The 21,528-nt window shown below is 40.5% G+C and overlaps 1 protein-coding gene across 1 annotated transcript in view; it reads right to left on the bottom strand.

The window, feature by feature from the left end:
- EFCAB3 (EF-hand calcium binding domain 3) overlaps window positions 1-21,528 on the bottom strand; it is a 137,155-nt gene that overhangs the window by 46,808 nt on the left and 68,819 nt on the right. The window contains exons 18-24 of the mRNA XM_065531815.1: window positions 21,321-21,374; window positions 20,285-20,389; window positions 19,409-19,462; window positions 18,325-18,429; window positions 5,142-5,195; window positions 3,790-3,894; window positions 223-276 (exon numbers count right to left, since the gene is read on the bottom strand). Coding sequence (XP_065387887.1) covers window positions 223-276; window positions 3,790-3,894; window positions 5,142-5,195; window positions 18,325-18,429; window positions 19,409-19,462; window positions 20,285-20,389; window positions 21,321-21,374 — 531 coding nt within the window. The remainder of the gene's footprint in view (window positions 1-222; window positions 277-3,789; window positions 3,895-5,141; window positions 5,196-18,324; window positions 18,430-19,408; window positions 19,463-20,284; window positions 20,390-21,320; window positions 21,375-21,528) is intronic.

Below are 21,528 nucleotides of genomic sequence, written 5' to 3'. Positions count from 1 at the left end.
ATGTACGCATAAGGAAAAAATTTGTGGTGATAAAAGTATGGATTATCATTGGAGGACAGAATTAAGAATTATTAAAATTTCCTTTTTTCATCTTGTCGTTTGCTAAATATAGAAATTTTCTATAATGAACACATATTACTTTTATAACCAAGAAAACACAGATAAAAATACACATATAGCATCAGATTACAATTTTATATCGTATCATAAATTTTCACTTACGTTTAAACTTCTTCAGGCCCTCCATTATTGACTTAACATTAATCTTTCCATTTCCTGTAAAACATTTTGGTTTAGATACAGAGGCAGTCACATAAAAATTCATAAAAGTTGTGAAATTATTAAAAACAACATAGTAGGTTGAAATTCTCCCATGAGTTAGAAGAACTAGAGACATTGGTTTGCTTTGGAATTTGGATTCATTTTTCTGTCAGGTGAATATGATGGAAAAAAAAGATGAACTTATGTTTTGGCTCTGTCTGGCTCTGTCCTTCAGGCTGGAGTGCAGTGGCGTGATTATGGCTCATTGCAACCTTGACCTCCCTGGCTCAAGCGATCCTCCCACCTCAGCCTCCCGAGCAGCTGGGACTGCAGGTGTGTGCCACCACACCCAGCTCATTAAACCTTTTTTTTTTTTTTTTTTTTTTTGTAGAGATGGGGGGTCTCCCTATGTTGCCCAGGCTGGTCTTGAACTCCTGGACTCAAGTGATCGTCACACCTTGGCCTCCCAAAGTGTTGGGATAACAGGTGTGAGCCACCGTGCCTGGCAAGGATGAGTCTTTGAAAGAGACATCTATTTCTACTTTTTTTTTTTTTTTGAGGCAGGGTCTCACTCTGTCACCCAGGCTGGAGTGCAGTGGCACGATCTTGGCTCAGTGCAACCTCTGCCTCCTGGGTTAAAGTGATTCTCATGCCTCAGACTCCCAAGTAGCTGGGATCACAGGCATGTGCCATCATGCCCAGCTAATCTTTTTATTTTTAGTGAGATGGGGTTTTGCCACGTTGGCCAGGCTGGTCTCAAACTCCTGGTCTCAAGCAATCCACCCACTTCAGCCTCCCAAAGTTCTGGGATACAGTTGAGCCACTGTGCCTGGCCCTATCTCTACTTTTTAAAAAGCAGTTCATCTTTTCTGTGCTTTAGAAAATTGTATTAATCAAAGGGACAAAAGTAAGAAGGAACAAGGTATTTTGAGGGAACTGTGGGTAGTTCAGTTGGTTTGGAGCATGACATGTTGGAAGCAGTAGAGGAGAAAGCTGAGAAGTACATGGGGGCTATGTTGCAGTGGGTTTTGTTTGGACTTTTTTGGGAACATAGCAAGGAGTCATGAAGGCTTTTGATCACTGTTATGTAAAGAATGATCTGAAGGCAATCTGCCTTTTTAGAGGCAGGATACAGAGAGATAAATGAAACTGAATATGTCGGCAAGGAATTATTTAAGGAGTAATTTTTGAAGAGAGACTAGATGAGGTCAAGAGTAGTGGATTTAGAAGGGTTGTAAAGAATCTCTTCAACTGGCCGGGTGCGGTAGCTCATGTCTGTAATTCCAGCACTTTGGGAGGCTGAGGCAGGTGTATCACTTGAGCCCAGGAGTTGGAGACCAGCCTGGGCAACGTGGTGGTACCCCGTCTCTACAAAAAATACAAAAATTAGCTGGGCGTGGTGTTGTGTGCCTGTAGTCTCAGCTTCTTGGGAGGCTGAGGTAGGAAGACAGCTTGAACCCAGGAGACAGAGGTTGCAGGTTGAGCCCAGGAGTTGATATCATGCCACTGCACTTCAGCCTGGGTGATAGAGCCAGACCCTGTCCCAAAAACAAAAAACAAAATCTCTTCAACTGAAGAGAGGAGAGGAAGAAAACATAGGCAAAAAGGAAGAAATGAAAACCTAGAGAGAACAGAACATGCAGATATGTTTGCAATGGATAGGTTCAAATTTATTGCTATAAAACCATGATTTGAGAAACCTAATGATTCAGTGTCTCATCTCCTACTTTCAGATGGGCTTCATAGAGAAAACGAAGTATGTCTCCTTTCTTCATCCTTGTATTCCTAGTACCTCGTATAGGGCCTGACATATTCAGTGACCAATAAGTATTTGCTGGTTGAACAAATCAATATACTCTTTTAAATTCAAGGCCAGAGCTGAATAGAAACTCTCTGACAACATCACTGAAGCATTATAGTGAGAAATGCTATCCTCTGATGCACTTAGAACATCTTTTTTTGGGGTATCAGGACAAAAAAGAAGTGGTAGAAATAAAAAAGTATTTATATAGCGCAAGGGCCAGTGAGTAAGCCATGTAAATAGACTCAATAAGCAATAATAAAATTTCAATAAACAAATCAACCAACCCCAAATTCCCCTTCCTTCCCCTGTGTATCTCTTCCTAATACTCATTTTTGTTTTCTAGTTTTACTTGCTGTAATATTTTTCCTTATTTTTCAGAATGGAATCATACCCTCAGGCACAACTTAGCATATTGGTTGTATTTGTGATTTAAGAAATGAAAGTCAGGCACAATCTTTTTTTTTTTTGGAGACGGAGTCTCACTCTGTCACTAGGCTGGAGTGCACAGGTGCGATCTTGGCTCACTGCAACCTCCGCCTCCCGGGTTCAAGAGAGTCTCCTGCCTCAGCCTCCTGAGTAGCTGGGATTACAGGCATGTGCCACCATGCCCGGCTAATTTTTTAATTTTTAGTAGAGACGGGGTTTCACCACGTTGGTCAGGCTGGTCTCGAACTCCTGACCTCAGGTGATCTACCCGCCTCAGCCTCCCAAAGTGCTGGGATTACAGGCGTAAGCCACCACGCCCAGCAAGTCAGGCACAATCTTAACATATCATGTCTTTTCTTCATGGTGTGACGATCACTTGAGTCCAGGATAGGTCTTTGATAGGCAAAAGGTAGCTTGTGCACCAGCATCGTTGGCATCATCTGAGAGTTTGTTAGAAATGCAGAATCTCAGGCTCTACCCTATTCTTGAACGGAAATCTGCTTTTCTTCTTCTTTTTTTCTTTTTTTAAGGAGACAGGGTCTTGCCCTGTTGCCCAGGCTGGAATGCAGTGATTCAATCATAGCTCATTGCAATCTCGAACTCCTGGGCTCAAGTGATTGTTCTGCCTCAGCCTCCCAATTAGCTAGGACTATAGGCATGTGCCATCACACCTGGCTAATTTTAAATTTTTTTTTGTAGAAACAGGGTTTCAGTCTGTTGCCCAGACTGATATTGAGCTTTTGGCCTCAAGAGATCCTCCTGCCTCAGCCTTCCAAAGCACTGAAAGTATAGGTGTGAGCCACCATGTCTGGCCCCCAAATCTGCATTTTAACAAGATGACCAAGTGATTCATATGCACATTTAAGTTTGGGAAGCTATGTTCTAGGTGTTACAAAGATAAGGATAATTTCTGAGGATGTTATGTACAGGACAACAAAAATACACTTCTTTTTCTTTTTTTTTTGAGATGGAGTTTTGCTCTTGTTGCTCAGGCTGGAGTGCAATGGCACAATCTCAGCTGACTGCAACCTCCCCATCCTGGGTTCAAGCAATTCTCTTGCCTCAACCTCCTGAGTAGCTGGGATTACAGATGCCTGCCACCACACCCAGTTAATTTTTTGTATTTTTAGTAGAGATGAGGTTTCACTGTATTGGTCAGGCTGGTCTCAAACTCCTGACCTGAGGTGATCCACCTGCCTCGGCTTCTCAAAGTGCTGGGATGACAGGTGTGAGTCATCATGTCCAGCCCAAAAATACACTTCTAAAAAGGCAACGTAATTATAAAACAAACACCTCACCATTAAATTTCAAATGAGGCATCAACTCCTTCATTTCTTCTTCCGTGAGCTCAATCCCTTCGCTTACTAGAAAGTTGTCTAAGTTCTGGACATCAATCACCTCACCTTAGAAAGGGTGAGAAATGAATTGCAGAAATATTACAGAATTATTTGCAAAGGACAAAGAACACTATCTGTGCTTATATACATTATCATTCATAATACAAGAGTCAGAAACAAAAATCTTTAATTCTGATTGAAAGAATCAGAAAGTGGCTACAAAGAAGAAAGTAACCAGGGGTTAGGAATTGACTGGTGGGTTGTTGCAAAATCCACAACAAATTAAAATACATATAGGGACTTAGTTTTATGTAACAACATTACAGATTAATGTAACAGGGGAAAGATAGAATTCCATCACTCTAACACAGGAACCATTTTTAGTTTTTGATATTTCATTTTGGTCTTGGCAATAAGACTGTACTTTTACAATGTGGAAATCTAATATATGTACAATTCCATATTTTGCTTTTCCAACCTAAAATTACTCCTTCATAAACATGTTTCCAAGTTGCCATATAATCTTTACAGTTAGCATTTTAACATGTTATCCCATTAAACTGACATACCATGGTTTATGTAGTAATTCTCATATGGTTAGTTATTTCTAATCAGTTTCAATTTTCTCCATATTATATGAATGAAAGTCCTTAGGCAGAAATTTTTTCATTTTATTCAACAAAACACTATTTCTTTTCTTTTTTTTTTTTTTTGAGATGGAGTCTCGCTCTGTCACCCAGGCTGGAGTGCAGTGACCGGATCTCAGCTCACTGCAAGCTCTGCCTCCCGGGTTCACACCATTCTCCTGGCTCAGCCTCCCGAATAGCTGGGACTACAGGCGCCTGCCACCTCGCCCAGCTAGTTTTTTGTATTTTTTAGTAGAGACGGGGTTTCACCATGTTAGTCAGGATGGTCTCGATCTCCTGACCTTGTGATCCACCTGTCTCGGCCTCCCAAAGTGCTGGGATTACAAGCTTGAGCCACCGTGCCCGGCAATAAGACACTATTTCTAAAGGATAAATATGTAAGAGTGGGGTTAGTGGGGAAAAGGGTATGAATAGTTCTGTGGCTCTTGATATCTATTACTACTTTGAAGAACTCTTTTGGGGAAAATTTTGGAGACTAGTATGGGCACTGATATATAAATACAGATTAGTTATTGTTTACTCAACTTCAGCAGCATCCACAAAAATGGAGCATATGTTATATGAAAAAATCTGAACACGTGTGAATGGAAAATATTCTTCTCCAACATTAATTGCAAATATTAAGATGTTACTTATAACATCTTTCCATTATAGCTTGCAACTCACCCTTGATGTAACTGACAGCATCCATTAAGTCATTCAGGTCAACTGCTGTCTCACCTGTAAGGCAAGGGAAGTATACCTCAGAGTCAGATGAACTGATGTTACTGAGACCCTCAACATTTATGCTGTACGAAGTTCTGAAGTTAGGAAGATCAAAACAATTCAGTAATCTTTTTCTTTTTTATTTTTTTGAGGTGGAGTCTCACTCTGTTGCCTAGGCTAGAGTGCAGTGGTATGATCCTGGCTCACTGCAATCTCTGCCTCCCGGGTTCAAGTGATTCTCCTGCCTTAGCCTCCCAAGTAGCTGGGATTATAGGTGCATGCCACAATGCCCAACTAATTTTTTGTATTTTTAGTAGAGATGGGGTTTCACCATGATGGCAGGCTGGTCTTGAACTCATGACCTCAAGTGATCCACCTGCTTTGGCTTCCCAAAGTGCTAGGATTACAGGTATGAGCTACCATGCCCAGCCAGAATTTACTAATCTTTAAATTTTTCCGTAGAATTTTATGGACTTATTCTCAGAGATAACAGTGTTACCTTAGAAACAAAGAAAGCTTTAATTGTAACAAATCTATCGAATTTTTGGTTTTTCTTTGCTTTAAAGACCACCAGAGTGGTCTAAATTAAGAAGTGATTGGTTACAGTTAAGCATAGGGAGAGGATAAACAACTCTGACCCTATGTACTTTTATTCAGTCAATTAATCAACAGCTATTTATGTATCAACTTCTAGGTGCCAGGCACTTGAATAGGCTTTGGGGATACAAAAGTAGGCAAGGTGACAGAGTTCTGGCTCTTAAGGAGTGTACAATGTAGTGAGAGAGACAGATAATAAACATATAAACAAAAAGGATAATTTGATGTACTGTTAAGATGCTATCAAAAATAAAATAGGGCAACATAATAAGGAGTTATAGAGGATGGAATTGATTTAGACAGGGAGGTCAGGGAAGGCCTCTCAGAGGAGGGTCTATTTGGGTTGAAGCCTGAATGATGAGAAACGTGAAGAATTGAGGGAAGAGCATTCCGAGTAGAAGAGCAGTGTGTGCAATAGTCCTAAGGTGGGAATGAATTTGCCATGATCAAGAGACAGAAGGTCAGTGTGACAGGGGCCAAACCATGCAGGGCCTTGTAGGGCATGATGATAAAATCTGGATTTTACTTTGGTTGCAATGGAATGTCATTGGAGGCCTCGGAAAACTGGAGTAACTTGACCTGATTTCAGCTTTCAAAAGATCACTCTGGCTGGTGTGGATAGGATAAGGAAACTGGAGGAATGGAGACCAGACAGGAGCCTGTTTCAGTGGCCCAGTAAAGAGATGACAGTGGCTTGGGCTGTGGTTGCAGTAGTGGAGATGGTGACAAGTGATGGATTCAGGACGTATTTTTCATTTTAACCTAGTTTCTTTTTCAAAATTTTGTTTTCCCTTCTTTTCACAGGTGTTGATGAACCTAGATTTAAATGTGGGATATGAAGGAAGGAGAAATCAAAGATGAAACCTAGTCTACCTTCCCCAATCAACAGGGTGGATGGGATGCCTTTACTGAGTTGGGGAGGACTTAAGAAATTTTAGGAGAATTAACCAATAATTCCATTAAATTGGTGATGACTTTTAGAAATCCAAGTGGAGATATCAAATAACTCATTCAATACGCTATTGCTGACTTAGAGAAATTGAGCTAGAGATATAAATTTACTCTACCAGCTTAGAGAAGGTATCTGACCCAATGAGACTGAATGCAATCTCCTAAGAGGAGAGTGCAGATAAAAAGACAGCCAAGGGTCTAACCCTGGGTAACTTCATTATTTAGAGATCTTGCAATCTTGCAAGAGGGGAGGAACAGTCAAAAAGAAAACTGAGAAGAAAATGTCAGTGAGCGAAGAAGAAAACCAGGTGAGTATGGGGCTTTAAAAGCCTAGAGAAAAACACATTTCTTTTTCTTTTTTTTCAGACAGGGTCTTGCTCTGTCACCCAGGCTGGAGTGAAGTGGCACACAATCACAGTGCGTTGCAGCCTCCATCTCCCGGGCTCAAGTGATCCCCCTGCCTCAGCCTCCCGAGTAGCTGGGACTACAGGCACGTGCCACCACAGCTGGATAGTTATTTTATTTTTTTGTAGAGACAGGATTTCACCATGTTGCTTAGGCTCGTCTCAAACTCCTGGGCTCAAGCGATCCACCTGACTCAGCCTCCCAAAGCACTGGGATTACAGGAATGAGCCACCGTGCCTGGTCGAAAAATGTATTTTAATAAAAAGGGGGTGGCCACTTATGTCAAATGCTGCTAAGATGTTAAGTAAAATAAGAACAAAGAATTGACTGTGAGCCTTGGCAAGAAGTAGATTATTGACAGTCTTGTTGAGAGCTCATTTGGTGCCATCGTGGAGATAAATACCTAACTGGAGAATGCTGAAGTGTGAATGGGAGGTGAGGATATGGAAACAATGAGTAACGACAACTTTTTGAGGCAACTCTGCTGTGCAGAGGAACCAGGAGATGATGTGGTAGCTAGTAGGGAGCAAGTGTGAGAGAAAAGCATAGCTGCATGTCAAGAGAAATATAGATAGAGATACTTCAGAGAGGGAGAAACTGATGATGCAGGAAAGGGGAAATATTGCAGGAGGTAAGTTTTTGAGAAGGCAAGAGGAAACAGGATCCAGGGTGCAAGTAGAAAGGCTGGCCCATGAAAGGAGCATTCTTTCCCCTTTATAGCAAGACAAAAGGCAGGGCATGTGGACATAGGTATACGTAGGTTCATAGAAATGGAGGTAGGAAATGAGGTATTTCTTCTCTAACTGCATCTATTGTCTCTATGAAGTTTGAAGTGAGATCATTAGCTGAGAGTTGAAGTAAGGAGATACTGGAAATTTGGACAGAGAAGGTGTGAAATTGTCTCTGAGAGTGAGAAAGTGAAGTTACTTGGAAAACAGAGTGGGAACTTTTTTGGCAGTGTTAAGGGCTAACTTGAAGTTTCTGCCCATTACGTGAAATGAGTTCTATTAGTATGGCTTTGTGATCTTCAGCAATGTTAAGCTGTTCAGGGGTAATCATGGAGTAAAAAATGGCCAAGATTTTGCCAAGGAAATTTGAAGTTCAGAGAGTTTGTAAGCTTATATGATGTTGAGGCAGTGAATCTAATTTAAGGAAGGAAGAAAATTAAGAGATGGTGGTGGTGGGGTTGTTGAATAATAAATAAAAAGTAGGGTCGAAGGCATGAAGGTCTCCACATGGCTGGAACAGCTGGAGTTGGAGTTCTATACTCTGTTCTGGTACAACACATGATTCAGTAGCACTGTTTCATCATATTCAATTGGTAAATGGAATAATGTTACAGTAATGTGAACAGTGTGTTGGTTCATATGTAATTTTTCCTAAATAAGAAAGGAATCCTTTTCTTCAGCAAGCAAGAAAAAAATCTTAGGTTGGGGCTACAGCTGGAGCCCTTTCTGTTCCATATTTTAATAAAATTAAAAAATTAGTGCCTATGATGCAGGACAGGGAACCAGCTTCACTGACTGAGAGCTCTACTTCCACCAACACTATTTCAGAATGGCAAGCCAGCTCTTTAACTCCTTTTTTGGGATGTGTGTGTGTGTGTTTGTACGCATTTTTAATTTTTTTTTTTTTTTTTGAGATGGAGTCCTGCTCTGTTGCCCAGGCTGGAGTGCAGTCGTGTGATCTTGACTCACTGCAACCTCTCACTGCCTCCTTGGTTCAAGCGATTCTCTTACCTCAGCCTCCTGAATAGCTAAGGGTATAGGTCCCTGCCACCACGCCCGGCTAATTTGTTGTATTTTTAGTAAAGACAGGGTTTCACCATCTTGGCCAGGCTGGTCTTGAACTCCTGATCTTGTGATCCACCCACTTTGGCCTCCCTAAGTGCTGGGATTGTAGGCATAAGCCACTGTGCCTGGCCCATTTTTAAATATCTTATAGCTGTTCTGTGCTATTTGCCTGGGCGGTACAAGTTTCCTTGTGCTTTTGGTAGTGTTCTGGTTACAAGCTGGCATAGATTTTGAGTGTGCTTCCAGAATTTTCTCCATAAGCTCCATTACTTTAGTGGGTAATTTTACAGAACAGGAGGTTTTTCAGGAATTCCTATGTGGTGTTATGGCAAAAATGTCTGCACAGTAAATGAACTGGAAGGAAAAAGTTTAGAGAGTGCGTCTATGAAACAGATTTTGGAGGTGATGAAGTATTAGGGAAGGACAAGTTCCAGGTCATTACTATGTGAGTGGTAATCAGGATGGAAGGGAGGAAAAAATGACTGAAGTTAAAGATATAAAGGAACAAGAGGTCAGAGTATTGGATGGATGACCTGTATCAGGAGTTTTTAACCTGGGTCTATTGACTCTGTATTGCCAGAATTCAGGGAGGTCTTGAGCTGGAATGGGAAAAAAATACTTTCTTTTTTCTTTTCTTTTTTGAGATGAAGTCTTGCTCTGTCACCCAGGCTGGAGTGCAGTGGCGCAATCTCAGCTCACTGCAAGCTCTGCCTCCCAGGTTCACACCATTCTCCTGCCTCAGCCTCCCGAGTAGCTGGGACTACAGGTGTCTACCACCACGCCCGGCTGATTTTTTGTATTCTTTTAGTAGAGACGGGGTTTCACTGTGTTAGCCAGGATGGTCTTGATCTCCTGACCTCGTGATCTGCCCACCTCGGCCTCCCAAAGTGCTGGGATTACAGGCATGAGCCACTGCGCTGGCCTTTTTAACATTTAATTTAATTTTATTTTATGTTCCAAAATAGAGATAGGGTCTTGCTATGTTGCCTGGGCTGATCTTGAACTCTTGGCCTCAAGCGATCCTCCCACCTTGGCCTCCCAAAGTGTTGGGATTACAGGTGTGAGCCACAATGCTTGGCCAAAAGTGTGTCTTTCTTTTCACTAACCATTAATGTAAATTTACTATTTTCTTCAATTATTAATGTAGGCAATAAACCGTCAGAATAGTTGCAAAAGTTGTGACTTTGTCACTAATAGAAATCACTGACATTTTCAAATCATAATATACTTGTTCCAAATATGTTGAAATGTTGCTTATGCTCATTATTAATTTTTTATTTATTTTATTTTTTTGAGCTGGAGTGCAGTGGTGTGATTTTGGCTCACTGCAACCTCTGTCTCCTGGGTTCAGACAATTCTCCTGCCTCAGCCTCCCTAGTAGCTGGGATTACAGGTATGCACCACCACGCCCAGCTAATTTTTTTTTGTATTTTTGGTAGAGACGGTGTTTCACCATGTTGGCCAAGCTGGTCTCAAACTCCTGTCCTCAAATGATCTGCCCTCCTCAGCCTCCCAAAGTGCTAGGATTACAGGTGTGAGCCACCACACCTGGCCCTCATCATTACTTTAATATTATAAAAATAATTTTAACTATCTGTAATCCCATCACTTTGGGAGGCCGAGACGGGTGCATCACCTGAGGTCAGGAGTTCAAGGCCAGCTTGGACAACATGGTGAAATCCCATCTCTACTAAAAATACAAAATTAGCCGGGCATGGTGGCGTGCACCCGTAATCCCAGATACTGGGGGGCTGAGGCAGGAGAATCCTTTGAACCCGGGAGGTGGTGATTGCCCTGAGTCAAGATTGTGCCATTGCACTCCAGCCTGGGTGACAGGGCAAGACTCTATCTTAAAAAAAAAAAAAAAAGAAAAAATTGAACCGCTACTGGAAAGTGTTAAATGTTTTAATAAATACTAATAATTTATATTTTAATGTTGTGATAAATTATATTTTAACATAATTAGCTTCTTTGTAATCCTATTATTATATTTTATACATTTTAAAACATTATACTCAGAAGTGGTCCATTCATCAGATTTTCAAAGGGGTCCATGGCACAAAGTCAAAAGCCGTTGATCTATATGAAAAATATTGAAGAACAAGGGCAGGAGTAGGAGAGAAGGAAGACAGTGAGCCCAGTGCTATTTCTTATAGGATGTTTTAAATTGCATATTGTCTTATTTATTTATATAAAAGGAATAATTAATAAACAAATATGTTTTCTGTTAGGAAATATTTTCATAACAGGAAAAACTGATTAACAGATTATGGAGTTTCCTTTCTTCATTCTGTTCTTTTCTTCTTCTTATTATACTTTAAGCTCTAGGGTACATATGCACAATATTCAGGTTTGATATCTAGGTATACACGTGCCATGTTGGTTTGCTGTACCCATCCACTCATCATTTGTATTAGGTATTTCTCCAAATCCTATCCCTCCCCCAGTCCTCCACCCCCTGACAGGCCCTGGTGTGTGATGTTCCCTGCCCTGTGTCCAAATGTTCTCATTGTTTTATTTCCACCTATGAGTGAGAACATGCGGTGTTTATTTTTCTGTCCTTGTGACAGTTTGCTGAGAATGACAGTTTCCAACTTCATCCATGTCCCTGCAAAGAACATGAAGTCATCCTTTTTTATGGCTGCAGAGTATTCTATGGTGTATATGTGCCACATTTTCTTAATCCAGTCTATCAATAATGGACATTTGGCTTGGTTCCAAGTCTTTGCTATCGTGAATAGTGCCACAATAAATACATGTGTGCGTGTGTCTTTATAGTAGCATTATTTATAATCCTTTGGGTATATACCCAGTAATGGGATTGCTGGGTCAAATGGTATTTCTAGTTCTAGATCTTTAAGGAATCGCCACACTGTCTTCCACAATGGTTGAACTAATTTACACTCCCACCAACAATGTAAGAGCCTTCCTATTTCTCCCCATCCTCTCCAGCACCTGTTGTTTCCTGACTTTTTAATGATTGCCATTCTAACTGGCATGAGATGGCATCTCATTGAGGTTTTGATTTGCATTTCTCTGATGACCAGTGATGATGAGCATTTTTTCATGTGTCTGTTGGCTGCATAGATGTCTTCTTTTGAGAAGTGTCTGTTCATATCCTTTGCTCACTTTTTGATGGGGTTGTTTGTTTTTTTCTTGTAAATTTGTTTAAGTTCTTTGTAGATTCTTATTAGCCCTTTGTCAGATGGGTAGATTGCAAAAATGTTCTCCCATTCTGTAGGTTGCCTGTTCACTCTGATGGTAGTTTCTTTTGCTGTACAGAAGCTCTTTAGTTTAATAAGATCCCATGTGTCTATTTTGGCTTTTGTTGCCATTGCTTTTGGTGTTTCAGTTATGAAGTCCTTGCCCATGCCTATGTCCTGAATGGTATTGGCTAGGTTTTCTTCTAGGGTTTTTATGGTTTTCGGTCTCACATTTAAGTCTCTAATCCATCTTGAATTAATTTTTGTATAAGGTGTAAGGAAGGGATCCAGTTCCAGCTTTCTACATATGGCTAGCCAGTTTTCTCAGCACCATTTATTAAATAGGGAATCCTTTACCCATTTCTTATTTTTGTCAGGTTTGTCAAAGATCAGATGGTTGTAGATATATGGTGTTATTTCTGAGGCCTCTGTTCTGTTCCATTGGTCTACATATCTGTTTTTGTACCATAACCATGCTGTTTTGGCTACTGTAGCCTTGTAGTATAGTTTGAAGTCAGGTAGCATCATGCCTCCAGCTTTGTTCTTTTGGCTTAGGATTATCTTGGCAATGTGGGATCTTTTTTGGTTCCACATGAACTTTTTTCAGTTCTGTGATGAAAGTCATTGGAAGCTTAATGGGGATGGCATTGAATCTATAAATTACTTTGGGCAGTATGACCATTTTCATGATACTGATTCTTCCTATCCATGAGCATGGAAAGTTCTTCCATTTGTTTGTGTCCTCTTTTATTTCGAGGAGCAGCAGTTTGTAGTTCTCCTTGAAGAGGTCCTTCACATCCCTTGCAAGTTGGATTCCTAGGTATTTTATTCTCTTTGAAGCAATTGTGAATGGGAGTTCACTCATGATTTGGCTCTCTGTTAGTCTCTTATTGGTGTATAAGAATGCTTGTGATTTTTGCACATTGATTTTGTATCCTGAGACTTTGCTGAAGTTGTTTATAAGCTTAAGGAGATTTTGGGCTGAGACGATGGGGTTTTCTAAATATACAATCATGTCATCTGCAAACAGGGACAATTTGACTCCCTCATTTCCTAATTGAATAGCCTTTATTTCTTTCTCTTGCCTTATTGCCCTGGCCAGAACTTCCAACACTGTGTTGAATAGGAGTGGTGAGAGAGGGCATCCTTGTCTTGTGCTGGTTTTCAAAGGAATGCTTCCAGTTTTTGCCCCTTCAGTATGATATTGACTGTGGGTTTGTCATAAATAGCTCTTATTATTTTGAGATATGTTCTATCAATATCTAGTTTATTGAGAATTTTAGCACAAAGGGCTGTTGAATTTTGTCAAAGGCAAAATTATCTATTGAGAAAACATGTGGTTTTTGTCTTTGGTTCTGTTTATGTGATGGATTACGTTTATTCATTTGCATATGTTGAACCGTCCTTGCATCCCAGGGATGAAGCCAACTTGATCGTGTTGGATAAACTTTTTGATGTGCTGCTAAATTCAGTTTGCCAGTATTTTATTGAAGATTTTCGCATTGATGTTCATCAGAGATATTGGTCTAAAATGCTCTTTTTTTGTTGTGTGTCTGCCAGGCTTTGGTATCAGGATGATGTTGGCCTAATAAAGTGAGTTAGGGAGGATTCCCTCTTTTTCTATTGATTGGAATAGTTTCAGAAGAATGGTACCGGTTCCTCTTTGTACATCTGGTAGAATTCGGCTGTGAATCCATCTGGTCTTGGGCTTTTTTGGGTTGGTAGGCTCTTAATTATTGCTTCAATTTCAGAGCCTGTTATTGGTCTATTCAGGGATTCAACTTCTTCCTGGTTTAGTCTTGGGAGGGTGTATGTGTCCAGGAATTTCTCCATTTCTTCTAGATTTTCTAGTTTATTTGCATAGAGGTGTTTATAGTATTCTCTGATGGTAGTTTGTATTTTTGTGAGATTGGTGGTGATATCCCCTTTATCATTTTTTATTGCATCTATTTGATACTTCTCTCTTTTCTTTTTTATTAGTCTTGCTAGCGGTCTATCAATTTTGTTGATCTTTTCAAAAACCCAGCTCCTGGATTCATTGATTTTTTGAAGGTTTTTTTGCATCTCTATCTCTTTCAGTTCTGCTCTGATCTTAGTTATTTCTTGCCTCTGCTAGCTTTTGCATTGTTTGCTCTTGCTTCTCTAGTTCTTTTAATTGTGATGTTAGGGTGTCGACTTCAGATCTTTCCTGCTTTCTCTTGTGGGCATTTAGTGCTATCCATTTCCCTCTACACACTGCTTTAAATGCGTCCCAGAGATTCTAGTATGTTGTATCTTTGTTTCATTGGCTGGAAAGAACATCTTTATTTCTGTCTTCATTTCATTATTTACCTAGTAGTCATTCAGGAGCAGGTTGTTCAGTTTCCATGTAGTTGTGCGGTTTTAAGTGAGTTTCTGAATCCTGAGTTCAAATTTGATTGCACTATCATCTGAGAGACAGTTTGTTGTGATTTCTGTTTTTTTTTTTTTTTTTTTTTTACATTTGCTGAGGAGTGCTTTCCTTCCAATTATGTGGTCAGTTTTAGAACAAGTGTGATGTGTTGCTGAGAAGAATGTATATTCTGTTGATTTGGGGTGGAGAGTTCTGTAGATGTCTATTAGTTCTGTTTGGTGCAGAGCTGAGTTCAAGTCCTGGATATCCTTGTTAATCTTCTGTCTCACTGATCTAATATTGACAGTGAGGTGTTACAGTCTCCCATTATTATTGTGTGGGAGTCTAAGTGTCTTTGTAGGTCTCTAAGGACTTGTTTTATGAATCTGGGTGCTCCTGTATTGGGTGCATATATATTTAGGATAGTTAGCTCTTCTTGTTGAATTGATCCCTTTACCATTATGTAATGGCCTTCTTTGTCTCTTTTGATTTTTAAAGTCTGTTTTATCAGAGAGTAGGATTGCAACCCCTGCTTTTTTTGCTTTACATTTGCTTGGCAGATCTTCCTCCATCCCTTTATTTTGAGCCTATGTGTGTCTTTGCACATGAGATGGGTGTCGTGAATATAGCACCATGATGGGTTTTGACTCTTTATCCAATTTGCCAGTCTGTGTCTTTTAATTGGAGCATTTAACCCATTTACATTTAAGGTTAGTATTGTTATGTGTGAATTTATCCTGTCATTATGATGTTTGCTGGTTATTTTGCCTGTTAATTGATGCAGTTTCTTCCTAGCATCAATGGTCTTTACAATTTGGCATGTTTTTGCAGTGGCTGGTACTGGTTGTTCCTTTCCATGTTTAGTGCTTCCTTCAGGAGCTCTTGTAAGGCAGGCCTGGTGGTGACAAAATCTCTCAGCATTTGTTTTTCTGTAAAGGCTTTTATTTCTCCTTCACCTATGAAGCTTAGTTTGTCTGGATATGAAATTCTGGATTGAAAATTCTTTTCCTTAAAAATGTTGAATATTGGCTCCCACTCTCTTCTGGCTTGTAGGGTTTCTGCAGAGAGATCTACTGTTAGTCTGATGGGCTTCCCTTGGTGGGTAACTCGACCTTTCTACCTGGCTTCCCTTAGCATTTTTTTCTTTCATTTCCACCTTGATGAATCTGACAATTATGTGTCTTAGGGTTGCTCTTCTCGAGGAGCATCTTTGTGGTGTTCTCTGTATTTCTTGAATTTGAATGTTGGCCTGCCTTGCTAGGTTGGGGAAGTTCTGGATAATATCTTCAAGGATGTTTTCCAACTTGTTTCCATTCTCCCCGTCACTTTCAGGTACACCAATCAAATGTAGATTTGGTCTACTCATATAGTCCCATATTTTTGGAGGCTTTGTTCATTTCTTTTTACTCTTTGTTCTCTAACCTTGTCTTCTCACTTTATTTCATTAATTTGATCTTGAATCAGTGATACCTTTTCTTCCACTCGATCAAATCACCTATTGAAGCTTGCACATGAGTCACGAAGTTCTTGTGCCATGGTTTTCAGCTCCATCAGGTCATTTAAGGTCTTCTCTACACTGTTTATTCTAGTTAGCCATTTGTCTAACCTTTTTTCAAGGCTTTTAGCTTCCTTGAGATGGGTTCATACATGCTCCTTTAGCTCAGAGAAATTGGTTATTACCGATCTTCTGAAGTCTACTTCTGTCAATTTGTCAAAGTCATTCTCTTTCTAGGTTTGTTCCATTGCTGGCGAGGAGCTGCGATCCTTTGGAGGAAAAGAGGTGCTCTGGTTTTTAGAATTTTCAGCTTTTCTGCTCTGGCTTCTCCCCATCTTTTTGGTTTTATCTACCTTTGGTCTTTGATGTTGGGGACCTACAGATGGGGTTTTGGTGTAGGTGACCTTTTTGTTGATGTTGATGCTATTCTTTTCTGTTTGTTAGTTTTCCATCTATCAGTCAGGCCCCTCAGCTGCAGGTCTGTTGGAATTTGCCGGAGGTCCACTCCAGAACCTGTTTGCCTGGGTATCACCAGCAGAGGCTGCAGAACAACCAATATTGCAGAACAGCAAATATTGCTGCCTGATCCTTCCTCTGGAAGCTTCATCCCAGAGGAGCACCCGCCTATATGAGGTGTCTGTTGGGTGCTACTGGGAGGTGTCTCCCAGTTAGGCTACACAGGGGTCAGGGACCCATTTGAGGAGGCAGTCTGTCCATTCTCAGAGCTCAAACGCCATGCTGGGAGAACCACTGCTCTCTTCAGAGCTGTCAGACAGGGACGTTTAAGTCTGCAGAAGTTGTCTGCTGCATTTTGTTCAGCTATGCCCTGCCCACAGAGGTGGAGTCTAGAGGCAGTAGGCCTTGTTGAGCTGTGGTGGGCTCTGCCCAGTTACAGTTTCCCTGCCTACTCAAGTCTCAGCAATGGTGGACGCCCCTCCCCCATCCAGGCTGCTGCCTTGCAGTTTGATCTCAGACTGATGCGCTAGCAGTGAGCAAGGCTCCGTGGGCATGGGACCTGCTGAGCCAGGCATGGGAGAGAATATCTTTGCCAGTTGCTAAGACCTTGGGAAAAGCGCAGTATTTGGGCAGGAGTGTCCTGTTTTTTCAGGTAGTCTGTCAAAGCTTCCCTTGGCTAGGAAAGGGAAATCCCCTGACCCCTTGCACTTCCCAGGTGAGGTGATGCCCTGCCCTGCTTCAGCTCACCCTCTGTGGGCTGCACCCACTGTCCAACCAGTCCCAATGAGATGAAACAGGTACCTCAGGTGGAAATGCAGAAATCACCCATCTTCTGCATTGATCACACTGGGAGCACAGACTGGAGCTTTTCTTATTCAGCCATCTTGGAGTGCCTCTCCTTTTGTTCTGCTCATTAACAACTTTTCTATCTTCCTCATCATCATCACCACAACACCACCATCCATCATCACTAACATTTACTGACTATTCTAGACTGCATTACATGCATTATATATACTAATTTCAGAGCAAGAAGTAAAGTAATCATAGAGCGTCATTTAGTTCAACTCCCCATTTTACATATGAAGGAACTAAGATTAAGTAGGGTTAAATCATTTGTCAGCAAGTCTGTGGCAAAACAGGACCCAGCACAAAGAAATAATGTATACTGCATGAGGAACGTATGCTAGATTCACCAGGGAAAAGAGAAGACTTTTACCCCTTAGACACTGTCAGGTGACTTTTCAAAAAGTATATATAGCAATGGCAACTCCCACCCCAAATTTATCAGTTAGTCCCTTTCCTCATATTTTCATAAGAACTAAATATTATCCATCTTGTTAAGTTTTGCCAGTCCAATGAATGAAGATAGTGTTGCATTGTGTTTTATTTTGCATTTTAATGATTATTGGTGAGGTTAAACATATTTTCATATGCTATTTGGGGATTTGCATTGTATTACCTCTTGTATGAATTATCTGTATATCTGCCTATTTTTTCTATTATCAGTATGTTTCTTATCAATGTACAAGGGCTTTTGCTACCTTAGGGATATTAGCTCTTTGGCTTGCAACTATTCATTTCTAATTTATCATTTGACTTTTGACTTTCTTGATTTTTCTCTTAAATGTTCTCTTCAATTCCTTTTTCTTTCAGGTCCTTAAGTGTGTGGCATTCCCAGGCATGACTGAGGCTTCAAGTGGCATCCCTGACATATCTTTTCAAAAGCATTTTTGAAGACGGTGTTTCATCATGACTCAGAACTAAGTTTTTACATTTACTTCATTATGATGCTAAAAAGGCTAATTTCAGCAGTTCTAATGGAAGGGCTTAATGTTTCTCTGAAGAGCATAGAGATATTTGTAATACTCACCCTCAGTTGGTAGTTGGGTCATGAGTTCCTCAAGTTCCTCATCCTTGATTTTAGTTCCCATGTTTTCCAAAAATGTCTCCACTTTTTTGATTTTGACCCTTGGCCCTTAAGAAAGAAGGGCATGGAATAAGAATATGAGTGTTATTGTTTAAGGGTAAAAAATATTAATCATGGTCATGCATCAGAAACCCCAACTAGATGGTAAAATACAACAATACAAAGAAACTATTAACGTGTGTGTGTGTTTGTGTGTATATCTCCCTAGATTTAGATATGTCAGTTAAAAGTTGGAAAGAATTGACAAAGATAACTGCTGAATTGTTAACAGTATTTACCTTTATGGGGAGGGGATTTGTGGAAGACAGGTGAACTTACATTTCTTTTTTTCTTTTAAAAACAGGGTTTTGCTCTGCAGCCCAGGATGGAACTGCAGCCTTGAACTCCTGGGCTCAAGCAATCCTTCTGCCTCAGCCTCCTAAGTAGGTAGGACTATAGGTATGTGTCACCATGCCCAGCTAATTTTAAAATTTTTTGTAGAGATGGGGTCTCACTATGTTGTACAGTCTGGTGTTAAACTCCTGGCCTCAAGTGATCTGCCTACCTTGGTGTCCCAAAATGCTGAGATTACAGGCATGAGCCACTGCGCCAGACTGTATCAGTTTTTTTTTAAGTGGTTAGAGTTGCATAGTTTTCTTGTATTATTTTAGTGTTCTAAAACATCTTTTTCTAATTCACAATTGAAATAATAATTACTTACACAGAGTTAGTATGGAAAGATAGGGTATTTCTCTTAATACTGATCCAGTGGGCTCTGCTTTGGTTTTCTCTGAGAGGTCAATAGAGAGGAGTAGGCAAGTATAATGACTTATGGTTGAAACAACAACTAACTTACTTCCTATAGTGATATGATGCTTTAACTTGCTTTAACTTATATCCCAAAAGGCCAACGCATCCAAAGAAGAATGATAAGTTATGTCTTAACAATGAATCAGTAAATTGGCAGGAAGCGAAGTTGGAACATTTAAAAGAAAATACCAAACATAAGCATTTTTTAACTTGCTTTTTCACCATGCTTCCTACTTACCATTGAGGGCCTTCACACCTTTGAGCAATCTATTCTTATATACCTTTCCATTAGCTGTAAGATAAGACACAATTCAGAATACGGGTTAAACGATGGGAAGACTAACAAAATCAGCACAAAGACAACACAACATCCATAATTTCAGGGAAAAAAACCTCTTCCAATTTGCTTGGAAGTTTCTTCTCTGTTACACTTAAGAATGAACCCAACAATAAAGAACACTTTCCCTGTTATAAATCTATCCATTGATTGAATAAAATACAGTATTTCCCTGTTTCTGTCTTTTTCCTTCCTTTTCTTTCTTCCCTGGTTTCCTTCTCATTGGTCATGATGAGATTAGGCAGTGCTCCCAGGGCGACAGGATAATTTAGCCTGGATGGTGGGACAACCCCAGTGAAAGATGTTGCTAGCTTTCAGTATTAAAATATAAGCAACAAAAGCAGGCAACCAGACTCTTTTTTTTTTTTAGAGATGGAGTCTTGCTCTGTCACCCAGGCTGGAGTGCAGTGGCACAATCTTGGCTCACTGCAACCTCCACCTCCCAGGTTCAAGCAATTCTCCTGCCTCAGCCTCCCATGTAGCTGGGATTACAGGCATGTGCCACCATGCCTGGCTAATTTTTGTATTTTTAGTAGAGACAGGGTTTCACATTGTTGGCCAGGCTGTTCTCAAACTCCTGACCTTTTGATCTGCCCACCTCAGCCTCCCAAAGTGCTGGGATTACAGGCATGAGCCACCACATCTGGCCAAGATTTCTTTTCGTGTGATGACCGTGTTTTCTAAATGAGGTTTACTGGGCATATACATGCATAATTTAAGAAGTTTTCACACACAAGCCCCTAAATCCAAGCTTCAAAGGATGTGGTAAATACTCACTGCAAATTGGCAGAGTTTTCAGCAGCTTCTTGTGCTCCTCATCAGTGAGTACGAGCCCCATTTTCCTCAGCTCATTCCCCAGATTACTGACATTAACTTTTTCTCCTTTGGAAAGATGGGAATTGTTAACATATAAGAATTTTAGGAAGAGAATAATGATTTCAAATTATGAAAAAAATTACCAGCCAGGTGCAGTGGCTCACGCCTGTAATCCCAGCACTCTGGGAGGCCGAAGTGGGTGGATCACCTGAGGTCAGGAGTTCAAGACCAGCCTGGCCAACATGGTGAAACCCCGTCTCTACTAAAAACACAAAAATTAGCCAGGTGTGGTAGTGGGCACCTGTAATTCCAGCTACTTGGGAGGGTGAGGCAGGAGAACCACTCGAACCTGGGAGGTGGAGGTTGCAGTGAGCCGAGATCACGCCACTGCACTCCAGCCCAGGCAACAAGAGCGAGACTCCATTTCAGAAAACAAACAAACAAACAAACAACAACAACAACAAAACAAACAAAACCTCTACATAAGTGTCTACAGGAAAAATCCCAAATCAAAGAGTAACATTACGAAACAAACATTTAACCGTTAAATTTGTAAGGGTGTCAATTTAGCATGTTAGTAATAGTCTGAAGAGAAAACTACTATTTAAATATATTTTTTATGAGACAGGTTTTTGCTCTGTCTCCCAGGCAGGAGTGCAGTGGTAATCAAAGCTCACTGAAGCCTCAAACCCCTGGGCTCAGCTGCCTCAGCCTCCCAAGTAGCTGGGAATACAGGCACGTGCCACCATGCCCAGCTAATTTTTTTTTTTTTTTTTGTAGAGACATGGTATTGCTTTGTTGCCCAGGCTGGTCTTGAACTCCTGGCCTCAAGTGATCCTCCTGCCTCAGCCTCTCAAAGTGCCGGGGTTACAGCTGTGAGCCCACATGCCCAGCCAAAATCTATCTACTGTTTAAAAACATTCAAATTTTTTTCTCTATAGAGCATTAAGGTCTTAGTTAAAAATGAATGCCCTTTTCACCATGACTTCTGACTTACCTGTAAAAGCTTTTGCTTCATCCATCACCACATTCACATCAACCATTTCATTTTCTATAAGAAAAGACAAGTCAGACATAGAGACCAAATCTTAGACAACTGACATGAAAATTTAAGTTGTAATATAAAGGACTGGAATTCAGCTATTTCTCCTAATTTTCTCTAGTAACTTTTTAACTCAAAGTGAAGAAGAAACAGAGGATAGAAA

This window comes from Macaca fascicularis, chromosome 16 (genome assembly GCF_037993035.2).
Source record: "Macaca fascicularis isolate 582-1 chromosome 16, T2T-MFA8v1.1".
NCBI lineage: Eukaryota > Metazoa > Chordata > Mammalia > Primates > Cercopithecidae > Macaca > Macaca fascicularis.
This window is presented reverse-complemented; position numbering and strand designations above follow the sequence as displayed.